The 13,577-nt window shown below is 38.9% G+C and overlaps 1 protein-coding gene across 1 annotated transcript in view; it reads left to right on the top strand.

The window, feature by feature from the left end:
- Window positions 1-107: 107 nt before the first annotated feature.
- Window positions 108-13,577, top strand: part of tmem68 (transmembrane protein 68) — a 39,532-nt gene continuing 26,062 nt past the window's right edge. The window contains exons 1-2 of the mRNA XM_088015077.1: window positions 108-237; window positions 7,935-8,088. Of these exons, the coding sequence (XP_087871203.1) occupies window positions 8,029-8,088 (60 nt within the window). The 5' untranslated portion in view covers window positions 108-237; window positions 7,935-8,028. The remainder of the gene's footprint in view (window positions 238-7,934; window positions 8,089-13,577) is intronic.

Raw genomic sequence — 13,577 nt, 5'->3', positions numbered from 1 at the left:
TTAATAACGACAATGTTTACATGTTTAGATCTTAGTTCACACTCCTTACCAGTCGATGGCAGCAATGCTCTTTCGTTGTTTGTCAACTGCCATTACACTCCAGAAGAAGAAGATTCAGAAACAGAAACCTCAGGTTCTGGGATGGATGTTAACTTTCCGATATTTGGGATGTGATCGGACAAATGCAGTGAAGTGGTCACTTAGTCTGTCTTTTCACAGAGTATCAATATTATCCAGGTATTTGTTTTAAAATTCTGTTTTGTTAAATTTGATCGATATATGTAGACGTATGCTTAGTCAACTTTCAGTTTCCAGCTCTACTAATACCAGCAGACACGCTTTCATCCAGTCTGCTGGTATTATGCTCGGTGTTCACTCTCTCCACAGCACGCGCAGGTTGTACACTAAGCCGCGACGCAACCACATTGCTTGATGAAATAAGGTTGTCTTGTTATATAATTCCGCCTTGACACAACAAAGTTGTCGTTTGAATTAGTGCAGAGAAGAGCTGGCCATATTATAGTGATGTGCTTTTATAATCAATATCGGCTGCTTTTAGAAAAAATAATCTATTCTGTGTTGTTTCCTAGAGATGCCATGTATTTATTTTTTCCTATAATACAAAGCCTTATTCTATAAAGAAGAGTTACTTTATTTCAGCAGTTCAGTGAAACATAGATTTATACATTCTGTTAATTCTGATGATTTTCTGTTTACAATAAAAAAACATTTAACAGAATATTACATTAGAATATTCTAATGTTAAATTTTATTAATGCTATTAATTTGAGCTTAATGACAATAAGCCCAAATTAATGTTGTTGCTTATTAAAGTATTTTTATTTGTAGGATTTATTAGGTACCTTCAAGAAACGAGCCCAATTAAAGCCGCAAGTGACGTCGTACGGCCCACCAACCAGCGCAGACGCTCTCGCGCAGTTCATGCACCAGTCCTCCAGACAATATGCACAGATGCGTTCGGCGGCGCTCCCTGACGACACATGAAAAATCTGGTGCAGATAGGCTGATGCAGTGAGGAGATATATTAATGTATTATCCTAGAGGGTGCAGTGGAATCAAATTACAATGTAATGCTATTGGGCTCTTCAGAGATTCATTCATAACAAGTTTGGTGCAAATCGGATAATGCATGTGTGATTTAGCGACAATGCGTATGGCAAAGGATTGGAATTCATCACTCGGCCACGCCCACACGGTTCACCCAGCAGCCAGCATTGACAGACTTCATCTGTCATCATGTCATTTATGTCTCTTGACACAAATCTAAACCCATATGAATCAAAGAGTAAAAGTAAGATATCCAGCAGAAAAAAACAGATGACTTCCTGTTGGAAGGGGGCGGGGCTTAGATTATGTCATCAATTGACCGTGTGAATGTGATGAGAGGCTGTCTGTGATGAGACATGGAAAGTCTGATGCAGCTGTGACCTTGTATGTGGAAGTTATTGCACCTTGATATTTCATGGCGAATAGTCAAAGTTTGACACTTAGCCACGCCCACATGCTTTGATGTACGACAAATCTTTTGATAACTTTTGACCTTCAATGGCTCAAGAGTGCGCTGAGTGATTCTGAAGTTTGTATCTCAAAAGCTGTAGGACGGGTTCGACCAGATACGACGTCTACAAAAATGACATGGCTGCTTTGATCCAAATTGGCCCACTTCCTGTTGGGTTTGGACCATGACTCCAAGAGACTTTTTTGTAGGTACTGACAAGACACACATGTGAACCAAGTTTCATAATTTCAGGTTAAAGCATAGTTTGGGGCTGATCATTTAAAATATTCTAGGATGTTGTAGAGAAATTAGGCCACGCCCAAAAACAATTGTGCATTTCTGTTGATGGATGGACACCACGGCGTGTCATCCTACTTTCATGGGGTGGGATGGCCGCTGCAGTGATAGACAATATTTATGACAGTGTTTTTTGTTTTTAAAAAGTGATCCAGAAGGAGTGCTGTGATGGCGCAGGGGCAAAGCAAAACCCACATATTGAGGCCTTAGTCATAGTGGCGGTGGTCGCAGGCCGCATGTCTTCCCCCTCTCTCATTACCCACTTTCCTGTCAAACTACTTCCAAATAAAGGCAACTATAGTCAACAAAACTTTTAAAAAGATAGTGATCCAGAGAGCAATCATTCATACATAGAGTACTCCAAAGTTGTACTCCAATCAGAGCAGCACACTTTCAACATGTTTAATTAAGCAAATGTAAAATGTATTTGGTAAACTGCTCAAGTTCTGATTAACTGATCATAACACCTAATTTAATAATCACAATGTGTCCTCAAACAGAGCTCCAAAAGTATAAAAGTTATGTGAAAATTCCGGTTGTTGTAAAGAGTATTACTAAAATATTTATACAAATAAGAAGTGAGGCTTGGAGGCTGGTTCTAGTCAAATTTACCATGAAGGCAAGGGTAGTCAGGTCTGTGTCTAACATTAATAATACATAAAATGACCACTTAACACTGAATTAATAAAATATATCAACATTTCTTAATAAAACAAACAGAAAGCCCTAACAAATCTTTTTAAAGTAGGAAATATTTATGTATTTACTGTTAATCTCTTAATATGATTTGTTCTTTAAATGGCCAATTTTATTATTTTGGGTGATATGACTATACATTAAATAAGCAAATAATTGATTATCTAATAATCAAACCATAACAGTCTACTAAAACCACAATAAGAAACTTAAACAATCATAGCAAAATGTTCTGCACCATATCAGTCTCAGGAGATGATTGAGGGATGAAGAGATGCTGATGTCTGGTTTTTTAGGTTCTAACCAGGTCTTCAGTGTTCCTCTCCTGATCCATTCTGTCTGACATCATGCAGCACTGCACACCATGCCAGGACAAACACATTTGTTTTAATTACCTGTATTCATTTTAACTAACATGTTCAGCCTGGGATTTGAGTCTTCCCTCTCACGTCCGTATCTTTACAAGAGGTTTTGGTACGACAATTTAGCTGACCTTTATATATCCTGTTTTATTTTGGTCATTATTGTTACAATTATGTCTATGTCTATGGGACATTTATAGAAATACGGAACAAATTGCGTCCCTTATTGGTTCAATATGGGACGCAACATTTAACTGCCAAATACGGGACGATTCCATATTTTAAGGGAGGCGTGGCAACCGTAATGTGAAGTAATGTCATTCATACAAAATACATTAAAAATGAATAAATTGCACATTTAAGTGAGTTTTGTCAACACTATCCCTGAATGAGTCGCACTGTCAGTTAAAAACTGACAGAGTTGACATCTGATGGAGTTGACAAAATACCATACTACCTCAATTTATATGATGTTATCCTGAAGGAGGCTATATTGTAGCTCATCAGGTTCATGAACTCTTTACGGTATACCAGAATTAAGCATTTATTTCACAAAATTTCATCAAAGTTTTGTAAATTGTCAGTCATGGAGTTGACACATCATGAGCAACTTAGGAATAAAACAGAAGAAAAAACTAAAGAATAACATATGCTAACCAGAGCTGCCTAGCCCTGTTAGTAAAGGAAGATAAAGGAAGAGGTTATGGGGTCCTCAGAATTTCTGATGACCCCAATAATGCCTGATGTCTTTTTCCAATCTTAATGTCTGTCAGTGTTGACAAAAACTTGGGACAAATTTCAATTGAGTTAGAAAATATATAAAAATGATTTTTGATTCAATTTATTGATACTTTTATAATTATTTATTTGAATATTTATACTTAATTCTCATCATATATTATCTTAATATTCCTTTATTTGTTTTAAACTATTATAATGTGTCGAGTTCTGCTCAAGGACAAGGGATTTTACAGATACCATGCACCTACTACAAAGTTTAAAATACAAAATATTCAGCAAACACCAGGGAAACATGATTTGCTGTGCTCACATAGTTCAGGTTAGTTTAGTCAGATATTTGAAAAAATTATATTTTGTGTATATTTTATTCAAATTTTGTGCTTTATCCATAGGACTTGTTTGTCCCTCTTCTCAAGTATCACTGATCTGTCTTCTGACAGAAGATCATGTTTATTAGTTAAATGGGGTCAGAGATGGAGGTTTCCAAGTAAAAAAAAGTCACTTCCTGTTCTGAGGGAGCGGGGCTTAAATGTCATCAGAGTTTGATGACATAGGACCGTCAGGCATCCAACCAAGATCGCTCATGCCAAGTTTGGTGCCAGTTGACCTCAGCCACGCCCCCTCAACATATACGAAAAGTAATTTTTTTTATAGCTTTTAAAGCGGCACCCCTTAACATTACTGACCAAGAATAAAGCTGATAGGTCGAAATCCCTAGGAGGAGTTTGTTAAAGTTCGACTTGAGTAAAATTGGGATATGGCCAAAATCTACCCTTTGCCCCAAAATGTCTGCTTCTCTATGCATTTAGGGGTATCTCCAAGAGACTTTTTTTCTCGATTTTGGGTGATCTATCTACGTACCAAGTTTCAGATTTCTACGACCTACGGTTTCTCTGATCTCACCTTAGGGGGCCCTGTAGAGCCCACTTGCAATTCCACTGGAATCTGAAAACTTTACTTGGGGGACAATTTTGGGTGAAGCGTGGTGAGTCTTTGAATATGATAAAGCCCCCAAAAGGCCAATTCATTTGATGGAAGTATAATAATAATGAACACTATGATGGTGTTGATGCTGCACCCCAACCTCTACTCTCTACTTCTCCTTCAGAGAGGGTGAGATGTGCTACCAGCTCTCCGTCTAACAGGTGAATTGAGTTTCCTAAATCTGCTGGGATTTACCCTGTCCAGAACTGCGGTAAAGTCTGTTTAAGCTGGTATCGAGAAAGACTCGCCAGGTTTCTGACGACCTTCATTCAGCTGTCCCACCCTTCTTCCCCCTGTGAATTAGCTAGACTGAGCAGTCTGCAGCCAACTAGTTTCACAGGGCACACCTGTTAATGGTCGTTTTTCCTCTTTATTACAATGTGCTCTTGTTACTGAACCAGGTTGGTTTTAGTGACTCGGGCAAGTCCCAAGGATGTTGTTTTAGATATAGTTTTGGACTAAAAGCAACCTATAAACCGTTTTCCACTTTTTCTATTGATAGTGAGGTCACACAGGACTTGGGTGCGAGCAGGAAGAGTACTGTCTTAGAGCAGCAGGTCTCAGGTCTTAGGGTGATTTCCTCATGTGTGTAGTGTTCCTCAGCTTGTCTTCTGGCTCTGAAGCTTCTTTCACCTTGTCTCACGATCTTTCTGGTCCATTGAGATATAGAACGGAAGGAAAGCACCAATTCTTCTTATTTGCCTTTGTTCTTTGTCTTTGCCTTTGTCTTTGTCTTTGTCTTGGTCTTTATCTTTGTCTTTGGGGTCTGAACCCAGTTGTTGAGAGAAGTGCGATTTGAAGCCACATGTTGCGGGGCTGACGGGTTGGTCCCCATACGCAGGACAGTGTTCGGGTCTGTGGCCCCGGCTCTTCTTCAGTGCAGAGTTCTTTGTCCATCTCAATGTTGGCTTAAAGCTGCCTGGAGGATCCAACCAAAGGTTCCTCTTTTACACTCACTCTTTATAGCGTGTATCCACCCTACAGACGCGTTTGCATTGGCTAGCCTAGCACTGTCACTAACCAATGCTTGTTTCATTGGCTGACTGCTTGGATAGATGATCTCATATTCATCATTGTCTTAGAAACATTGAGCAACCGTGAGACATTAGCACAGACATCAGTCTGTGCTAATGTCTCACGGTTGCTCAAAGGCCATCCTACATCTGTTGCCTGCACAACCTTTTCTTTCAACAGTTTAAGCTGTTCAACAATCTGTTTCCAAATCTCTGAGGCGTTGGTCATCTCTGCTCTCCTGTTGGTTCCGTTTTTCCCTAACCTTTCACCTACCATCTACCTCCAATACAACATCAGTGATCTTTAATTGTGGTTACACATTTTACACCATTTCATGTTAAATGTCAAAATCACATCTATATATTCTTTAGCTTCTCTGATTTAAGATTATTTATTAAAATAATATTATGATAACCATAATGTATTAGTTCCTCTTGTTATAATCTTAATGTGAGTTATTAGAGATGGTCTTCTGAAAAGAAACCAGGAATAATCTATTTTTCTAATTGTTTGATACCACAGGTACAGTTACTTGTTTTACATGTAAATATTCCCGCGAGTGTAAGTGTAAGTATTTTTACAAGTAAACCAATATCAACATAAGTATTTTACTTTGGATTTTATTCAATTACTCAAAATGTTTAGATTTCATTCTTTAAAACTTTTATGCTTTGAAATAAGGAATAGTTTATACTATTTTTATAATTCTGCAAGCTGGAAATTTACTTCCTCTTTTTTCAGAAAACCTGCTGTTCCTGTTTCATGACACTCTCTGCCTGACTATGATTTCTTATGATTTCTAAATAGAAAAAGTAATAGAATTAATGCAACCTTTCCATGAGACAAAAACAATATACACAAGAGGTCTGTATTGTGTATAACCCTACCCTAACACTGATTGATTTTATTGAAGTTTAAGTCTACTGTTGGGTCTGAATGTTACTTGTATGATTAATTTTTAAGGTAACTTCGTGTATTGTTACTGTTAAACTAAAACTTCCAGCATGGGGAGGATGAGCTCGGGTTTTTTTGATGATGGGCTTTTTGCACTTTAGCTTCCGCATTCGGGGAAAAGTGGCTTGATCATTTCCGGTCAATAGAAAATGGCATTTTACACTCGGTGCTTGCAGGGCTTGCCCAAGGTAACAATTAATGATATACATCGATCCAAAGCCCCAACAAGTAAGCTGGAGAAAGGTTTTAAGATGTATACCTCAATATACATTCACAGATACGAAGTTCAGTTTTACTTTCTTTAAACTTTGTGGCTAACATTAACTATAACTTATGCTAGTAGGGAGAGCAAAGATTATGTTCAAGTGCATCAGGAATTAATACTAAAAAAAACCCACAAAAACTTTTCCCACACAAAAAAGGACGTACAAACACCAAACAGAACATTCTGTCTGTTGCAGATTTATGTTTTTGAATGTCCATTTTGCGATCATTAGGAAGTAATACTCTGAACACTAGCAGTGGTTGATTAACCATCTTAAACACCTGAACTTCTGATTATCTGCCAGAAAATGTATGTGGGTCGCCTTATTTTTGTGTTAATTCAACCGAAATACTTCAAGCTGCGCAGCAAGAGAACATGTTAAGGTGATAAAAGTTATGCCAGCATAACTAACCTACTCTCCACTTTCTGTATATATGTTTTTTAATTAAAGCTTTTCACTGACCTGTGAAATATGATCCCCTTGGACCTTGTTATCTTGCTATTGTAGTGTTGACAATTAATATCAAAACTTTTCGTATTCTCAGATTCTTTGCTTGATTGTGTCATTTCCCTGACCACCGATATTCGTGACTCAATGTAAAGCAATAGCGCATGTGACGCACTGCCACGGTGCACACAGTAAGTCACATGATGTCCAATCCACTAGATCACTGAGCGGACTTGCTATTTACGTTTTACAAAGGAATTTTAAAGAGCATTACCTAGCTGTTAATGCTTGGAATACAACGTGTATGTAACTCGACATCTATGCCGAGTTACATAGATTCAGACACATAAAGAAAAAAAGGTGCAGGAAATATTGGTGGGGACTGTCCACTTCATGCCAGAGTTGGTGGGGACATGTCCTTCAGGAAGTTACGCCTATGTGTCATGGTAACTCAAAGCGTAAACAAGTAAGGCACATTTCACTCATGCGGATATGATGTCAGCGCCTTACGTGCAAAGAGCCCATTACATTAGGCTTTTGCAGTGCTTTGCTGCTTGGGCCTAATAATGAATATTCTAATGAATTGAATATGACTGTAAGAATGACCTGAATGAATTCTGGAACAATCTTAAAGCTATTCTGTTCTTACCTTAGGTAACACATGTTGCCACAGTGAGATCTCTGCCTCATTGCTTGGATGCTTTGCTGATCTGGTCATCATCAGCCTCTGGAAGTCACGTTCCACAGGATGGCAGACAGTGGAAACCAGTCTTGCCTACTAGGATCACAAGACACCCTATCTTTCTTGGTATGAGTAATGCAACACTCACATTTCAACATACAATATGATTCTATGAAAACATATTATTTCTTGCCCATGTCATATGATGAAAATCAGATAACGAATCAACAAAATTACAAGAAATAAATTCTTGAAATATTTCTCTCTATATGTAATGAATTTATAAAATTCACTTTATGAAATTAGTGAAAATAAATGTTATTGAACTTTTTAAATGAAATTCTAATAGTACTATTTTGTAATAATTTATCATTTTAATAGATTTATTGGTATGTGATGCCACCACATCTGTGCTTAGAGACACTTCAAGGTTTCAGATTATGAAACCTTGAATTTGGATTTCTCATGAAGAGAACTATGTTCAAGAGATTATTTCATTTATTAATAGAAACAGATATGAACAATCCAACATCCTAAAGCAACTCTCATCGGTTTTGAATTCCTGTGGCAATTTATTCCATCAAGTGTTTGCGAGAAATGATAAGGAGACTGTTAGGTTGCTATGCAGAATATGTGACCCACTTCTTTGTGGAATTGGCTTCAGTTCAGTCTCAGTGGAGCTGTTTAGGGTCTTTGAAGGACTTTAATATTCTTAATATACACTATGGGAAAATTAAAAATGAAGTTATTTCTCTCAGTGGTCTAATTCTATCACCTCAATGGGGAGACAAAAAACATTCCAGGCTGGTCATGATAAACAAATGGCTGATTAAAACCTGCTCTGCCAGTTCAGTGACCTTCATCGATAACCTCTGGATCTATTAGCAGCACTTTCACCTCTTTGGAAGTAGCAGACGCAATCTTAACAAACATGGGATAAAGCTGCTCACTGCAAACATTTTTCATTTTATCAACAACGTGACCATCGCTTCAGAAGAACAGGCTCATGGATGTCTGACTAGGATGGAACCCTCCGCTTATCAGAAGCAAAGTGTCCCAAAACAAACTGATAAAACATCTACTGGGGACAAAATGACTGGTTCCTCTCCTCCTTCCCCCCTCGCTCCTTCTTCCCCCTCCCTCTCTGCTCCTACACTCACTCACAAGATACCTATGAAGAAATATCTTCCGGACCAGAGTCTCTCAAATTTACAGATGGAATGGATCAACAGGTTCGCCTTGGCACGACTCTCCTTAGTGCTAACATAGCAGACCCCACTTCATCTAAGCTAGTGGTCCCCAACCACCGGTCCACGGACCAATTGGTACTGGGCCGCACAAGAAATAATTAAATATTTCCGTTTTATGTATTATTTGAGCTTGGAGGATCTTTTATTTTGAAAATCCTTTAACCAGATTCTCTCGGTTACTTGCGCACCAAACTGCTTTGCCACGTAGAGACCGAGCAGGCTGTGGATATAAGCAACACTTCAGGTGTCATTGTCTCCATCACTCCCAGATGGGACCGTCTTGTTGCAGAGAAACAAGCTCGGGGTTCCCGTTAGTCATTATCGTTAAAATTTTCACGAAAGTAAAATGTTCATTTTTGTGGCGCATTTGTATCTTATTTTGAAAAGATATGTAAACGTTACCATAGCAACCAGAGTCAGAGAGCGTTTGGGCAGTGGTCGAGCGGAGATGAGTAGAGCTTGTGAGTCTTAAGTCTGGTTTAGACGGCAAGATTTAAGAATTGTCGGCCAATTCTCAAAACCTCTGTGACCACAGAGCTGATAAAAGTACAACATGTTCGATCGGTTCATGTTCAGCCACACGGCAGGAGCAACACACCACACGAACCGATTCCAGTCATGAACATCCCGATTCCAGAGGATAATCCAGTAAAACCCCCAACATAGCATACGGGAATTTAGAATGACCAAACATGGATGACTATATAGAAACAATAGTGATAGTTTGTGGACTCATTTTAAGAGATAAAAGACGTAACAAAAAGAAAAGGGGGCGGATAAAAGACTGTGGGAGCAGCCGCTCTATTTGCTGCACCATGATTTGGAGGTGACTATGTTTTTTCATAATTAACATTTTTAACTGAATAAACATAATAAACATATGACCTTTACATATCATAACATTTCCACATATCATCTCCGATATCCACCGGACTCTCAGTTGCGCGATATGTCAGCTGTTTGGGATTCCCCTCTGTTCTTACATCACCGCACTTTCTGATTGGCTACCTGTCACATTCAACAGGTTGTATTCTCGTTCCCAGTCAGGGAAAACCCCACATGCTGCGATAAAAGGGCCAAGACAACCCAAATTGGGCATATTCAGGATTTAGCGGGAACACCAACATGCAGAAGCCTTATCTGACGGTTCCCCCCTCCCCCTGGGCCACAGCAAAATTTCCAAGTCTTAAGTCTTGACCGGTCCGTGGTAATAAAAAGGTTGGGGACCACTGATTTAAGCCACCTGCCTCTGACTTCCCAGAGCATCCAGCACTCTGCGTTTCTGAGGTCTGAGACCGGGGTCCAGATATTATGTTTACACAGGTCTTCCTCCAGAATGTGTCTGGCTCCCCGGCAATGCAAAACAGGACATTACCTATCCGGATCACTACAAGTAAAGTTACAAAAAACAGAAATACAAAAAACAGTTGGAGTCCTTGTCAAACTCCGTTTTTGACTAAAGTCCCAGAGGGTTAGAGTCCCAGTTAAAAGACGTTTAAGTAAAGTCCTACAGGGTTTAGAGTCCCAGTTGACGGTGTTTCAACTAAAAACCTAGAGGTTGGAGTCCTTGTCAAACGGCGTTTTGACTAAAGTCTCAGATTGGGTTTGAGTCCCAGATAGGGACAGGGGTGCTGATGTCGTCCCCCCTGGTTGAAAAGGGGTGTGGGTTTTAATGTTTTTATCTTTTTTAATCTTTTTTTTTTTTTCAAAATCTCTTTCTCTTTCTTACTGTTTATTCAATGTCACATGCTGTTTTTTTATTATGTAAAGCACTTTGAAATGCCTTGCTGCTGAAATGTGCTATACAAATCAAATTTGATTGATTGATTGATTGATTGATTGATTGATTGATTGATTTCAATAGCCTCTGTATTTCTAGATGCATTAAATCATTTTAGTGTTAAAAAAAATCATGGCTGGATTTTATCTTTTCAACAGTTTCTGTTAGAAAGCAGAATTCATATGTCATACATCAATTACAATAAGTGTTCTAGGTTCTAGAGTAGCAAAGCAAGTCCATTTCATCACACTTCCCTCGCTATGTTACTTTGAAGTTCTTCTTCTGAGGTCCTTCAGTGTTGGCTTGATGGCCAATGTAAAGACTGTGGGCAGGCAAGGCCCTCCAATGTCCGCCCATTCTTCCGGGCCACTGACTGCTCATCTGTTTCCGTGTGTCCAGGGAGCCTGTTTTGCAGCCTTTTCAGATTTTTTTACTTGCTTTGTTGTCATCCAAGTTCCATGTAACTGATTTCTTGATTTCATTGCTCTGTCGGTATTCAGTGTGGCCAATAAAACTGATCTCTTATTAATCATTAATTTGTTCAGAATTTAACATGAGACTGATTTCCAGGTACAGTCATGATTGGTTTAATAGTTTTCATCCTTTTAATAAATGGATTTAAAAACTGTCTTTTGGATTTACTCAAGTTATATTTTAGGCTGAGGGCTTGCACAATGCTGCAGGTGGACTGTTGCCTTAGAGCATAAAATGTCCAGGGTTCAAATCCTCACCTCAGGTCTTACTGCATGGAGGGTAGTTGTTCTCCCAGTGCGTGTATAGGTTCATTCCAGGTACTCCAGCTTCCTCCCACAGTCCAAAAACAGGTATGAGTGTGTGTGTGTGTGTGTGTGTGTGTGTGTGTGTGTGTGTGTGTGTGTGTGTGTGTGTGTGTGTGTGTGTTAAAATATGCCCTAGCAAACCAAGTGATTACATGGATATCTTGCAGTTTGTTTTATTCTCATAGATTCTATAACTCTCATAAAAAGATTCAGTTTGAGATATTTAGAAAAATCCCCAACCAGACAGTTTCTACTCATTTGCAAACTTATTACAGAGTACTGTGAGGCAGTATCTGCTCCTCCACATTTCTTCTGTTTTGTTTTGTTACACTTAAAAGTTTTAGTTGAGACAAACGTCCATCCATCGCCTGCACCCAACTCGTGTTTGAAAGGTCTGCAGGGGGGCTGGTGCCTATCTCCAGCCCTGGACAGGTCCCCTTTCTACTCCACCACACAGGACAAATTACCATGCTCACACAAACGCATGCACGCACGCACGCACACGCACACACACACTAAGGGTAGTGTAGAGTGCTGGATTAATCTGGCATACTTGTCTCTGAACTGTAGAAGGAAGCCTGAGTACCCAGAGAGAATCAGTGCAACCAATGTCTCAATGAAGAACAGGTCTAACCATTGTGCCATGGCAAACACTTGTGATAACACCAATACAATGACATGAAGAGGTACACAATTAGTGAGCTTGGCCTATTAAAAATATTATGCAGCCTCAATATTTCAAGGCTCTCATTCTCATGCAGGAATGCATAGTGTCTGTAGGGCCTGCATACCCTGCATTATTGACTGATTAGCAAAGATCTAGACTGCAGTCTATGAATTCTGGATGTTTTATCAAAAACACAAACTATAATTAAAATCTCTTTTAAACTTTATTATTGAAATTTACAGGTTTAAGGTAAATTCCATTCTGAATGAACTTTAGTAATTTTTCAGCTTGACCCTAGATAGTCTAGTTCAAAAGTATTCATACCCCTGGCTGATTTAGGTTTGAAGAAATCCTTTCATTTTACCAACACGTTTCTTCTTACTAGAGGTAATAGTCATGTTTTGGAGTGGCGCCTCCTCAGTACCAAGTAGAGACTGGGAGAGAATCTGTAGAGCAGGGGTCACCAACTCCAGTCCTCCAGTCCTACCATCCTGTAACTTTTAGATGTGTATCTGTTCAAACTCACCTGGTTCAAATAAACTGCTAGTTTCCAGCATATTGCAGAGAGGAATGAATGCTGGTGAGGGAATTCAGACATTTTGGAGCAGAGGTGAATCTAAAAGTTGCAGGATGGTAGCCCTGGAGGACTGGAGTTGGTGACCCCTGCTGTAGAGGGAGCTGAAAATGAGGGTGATGGCAACGAGGCCTTTCAACTTCAAGGACTTACTCATCACATATTTATTCAAGTTAAAACTTAAGGAAAAAACTGAACAGCTGTTATAAATAGGATATTGTTGTTGTAAAGTTGTTGAAGATTATTTACCATTGATGACTGAGCAGGTTAGAAAAACATGACTGACTTGACTTTTCTGACCAAATGTGAATAAAAACTCTGTTTACGGAGTTTATCTTCTGAGTGGTGCCTGTCTGATCTTTAGAGAAAAACAAGTTCTATATTTAACAAAAAGAATTTTAAGTCTTAATGAGTGATTTTGCGGCTAAACTGTGACATGTAACCGCTCTTTGAGAGTTCTTGGACCCATCTACTGGTCTGCCATTGGCTATTTTTTGAGCTGTGATGTAGTATTTTTTGTTGATTTATGAACCTATCCAGAAGCAGTATTAAAGGTAACTGCATC

This window comes from Poecilia mexicana, unplaced genomic scaffold (assembly GCF_051168715.1).
Source record: "Poecilia mexicana isolate PSO_F unplaced genomic scaffold, ASM5116871v1 scaffold_17, whole genome shotgun sequence".
Lineage (NCBI taxonomy): Eukaryota > Metazoa > Chordata > Actinopteri > Cyprinodontiformes > Poeciliidae > Poecilia > Poecilia mexicana.
This window is presented reverse-complemented; position numbering and strand designations above follow the sequence as displayed.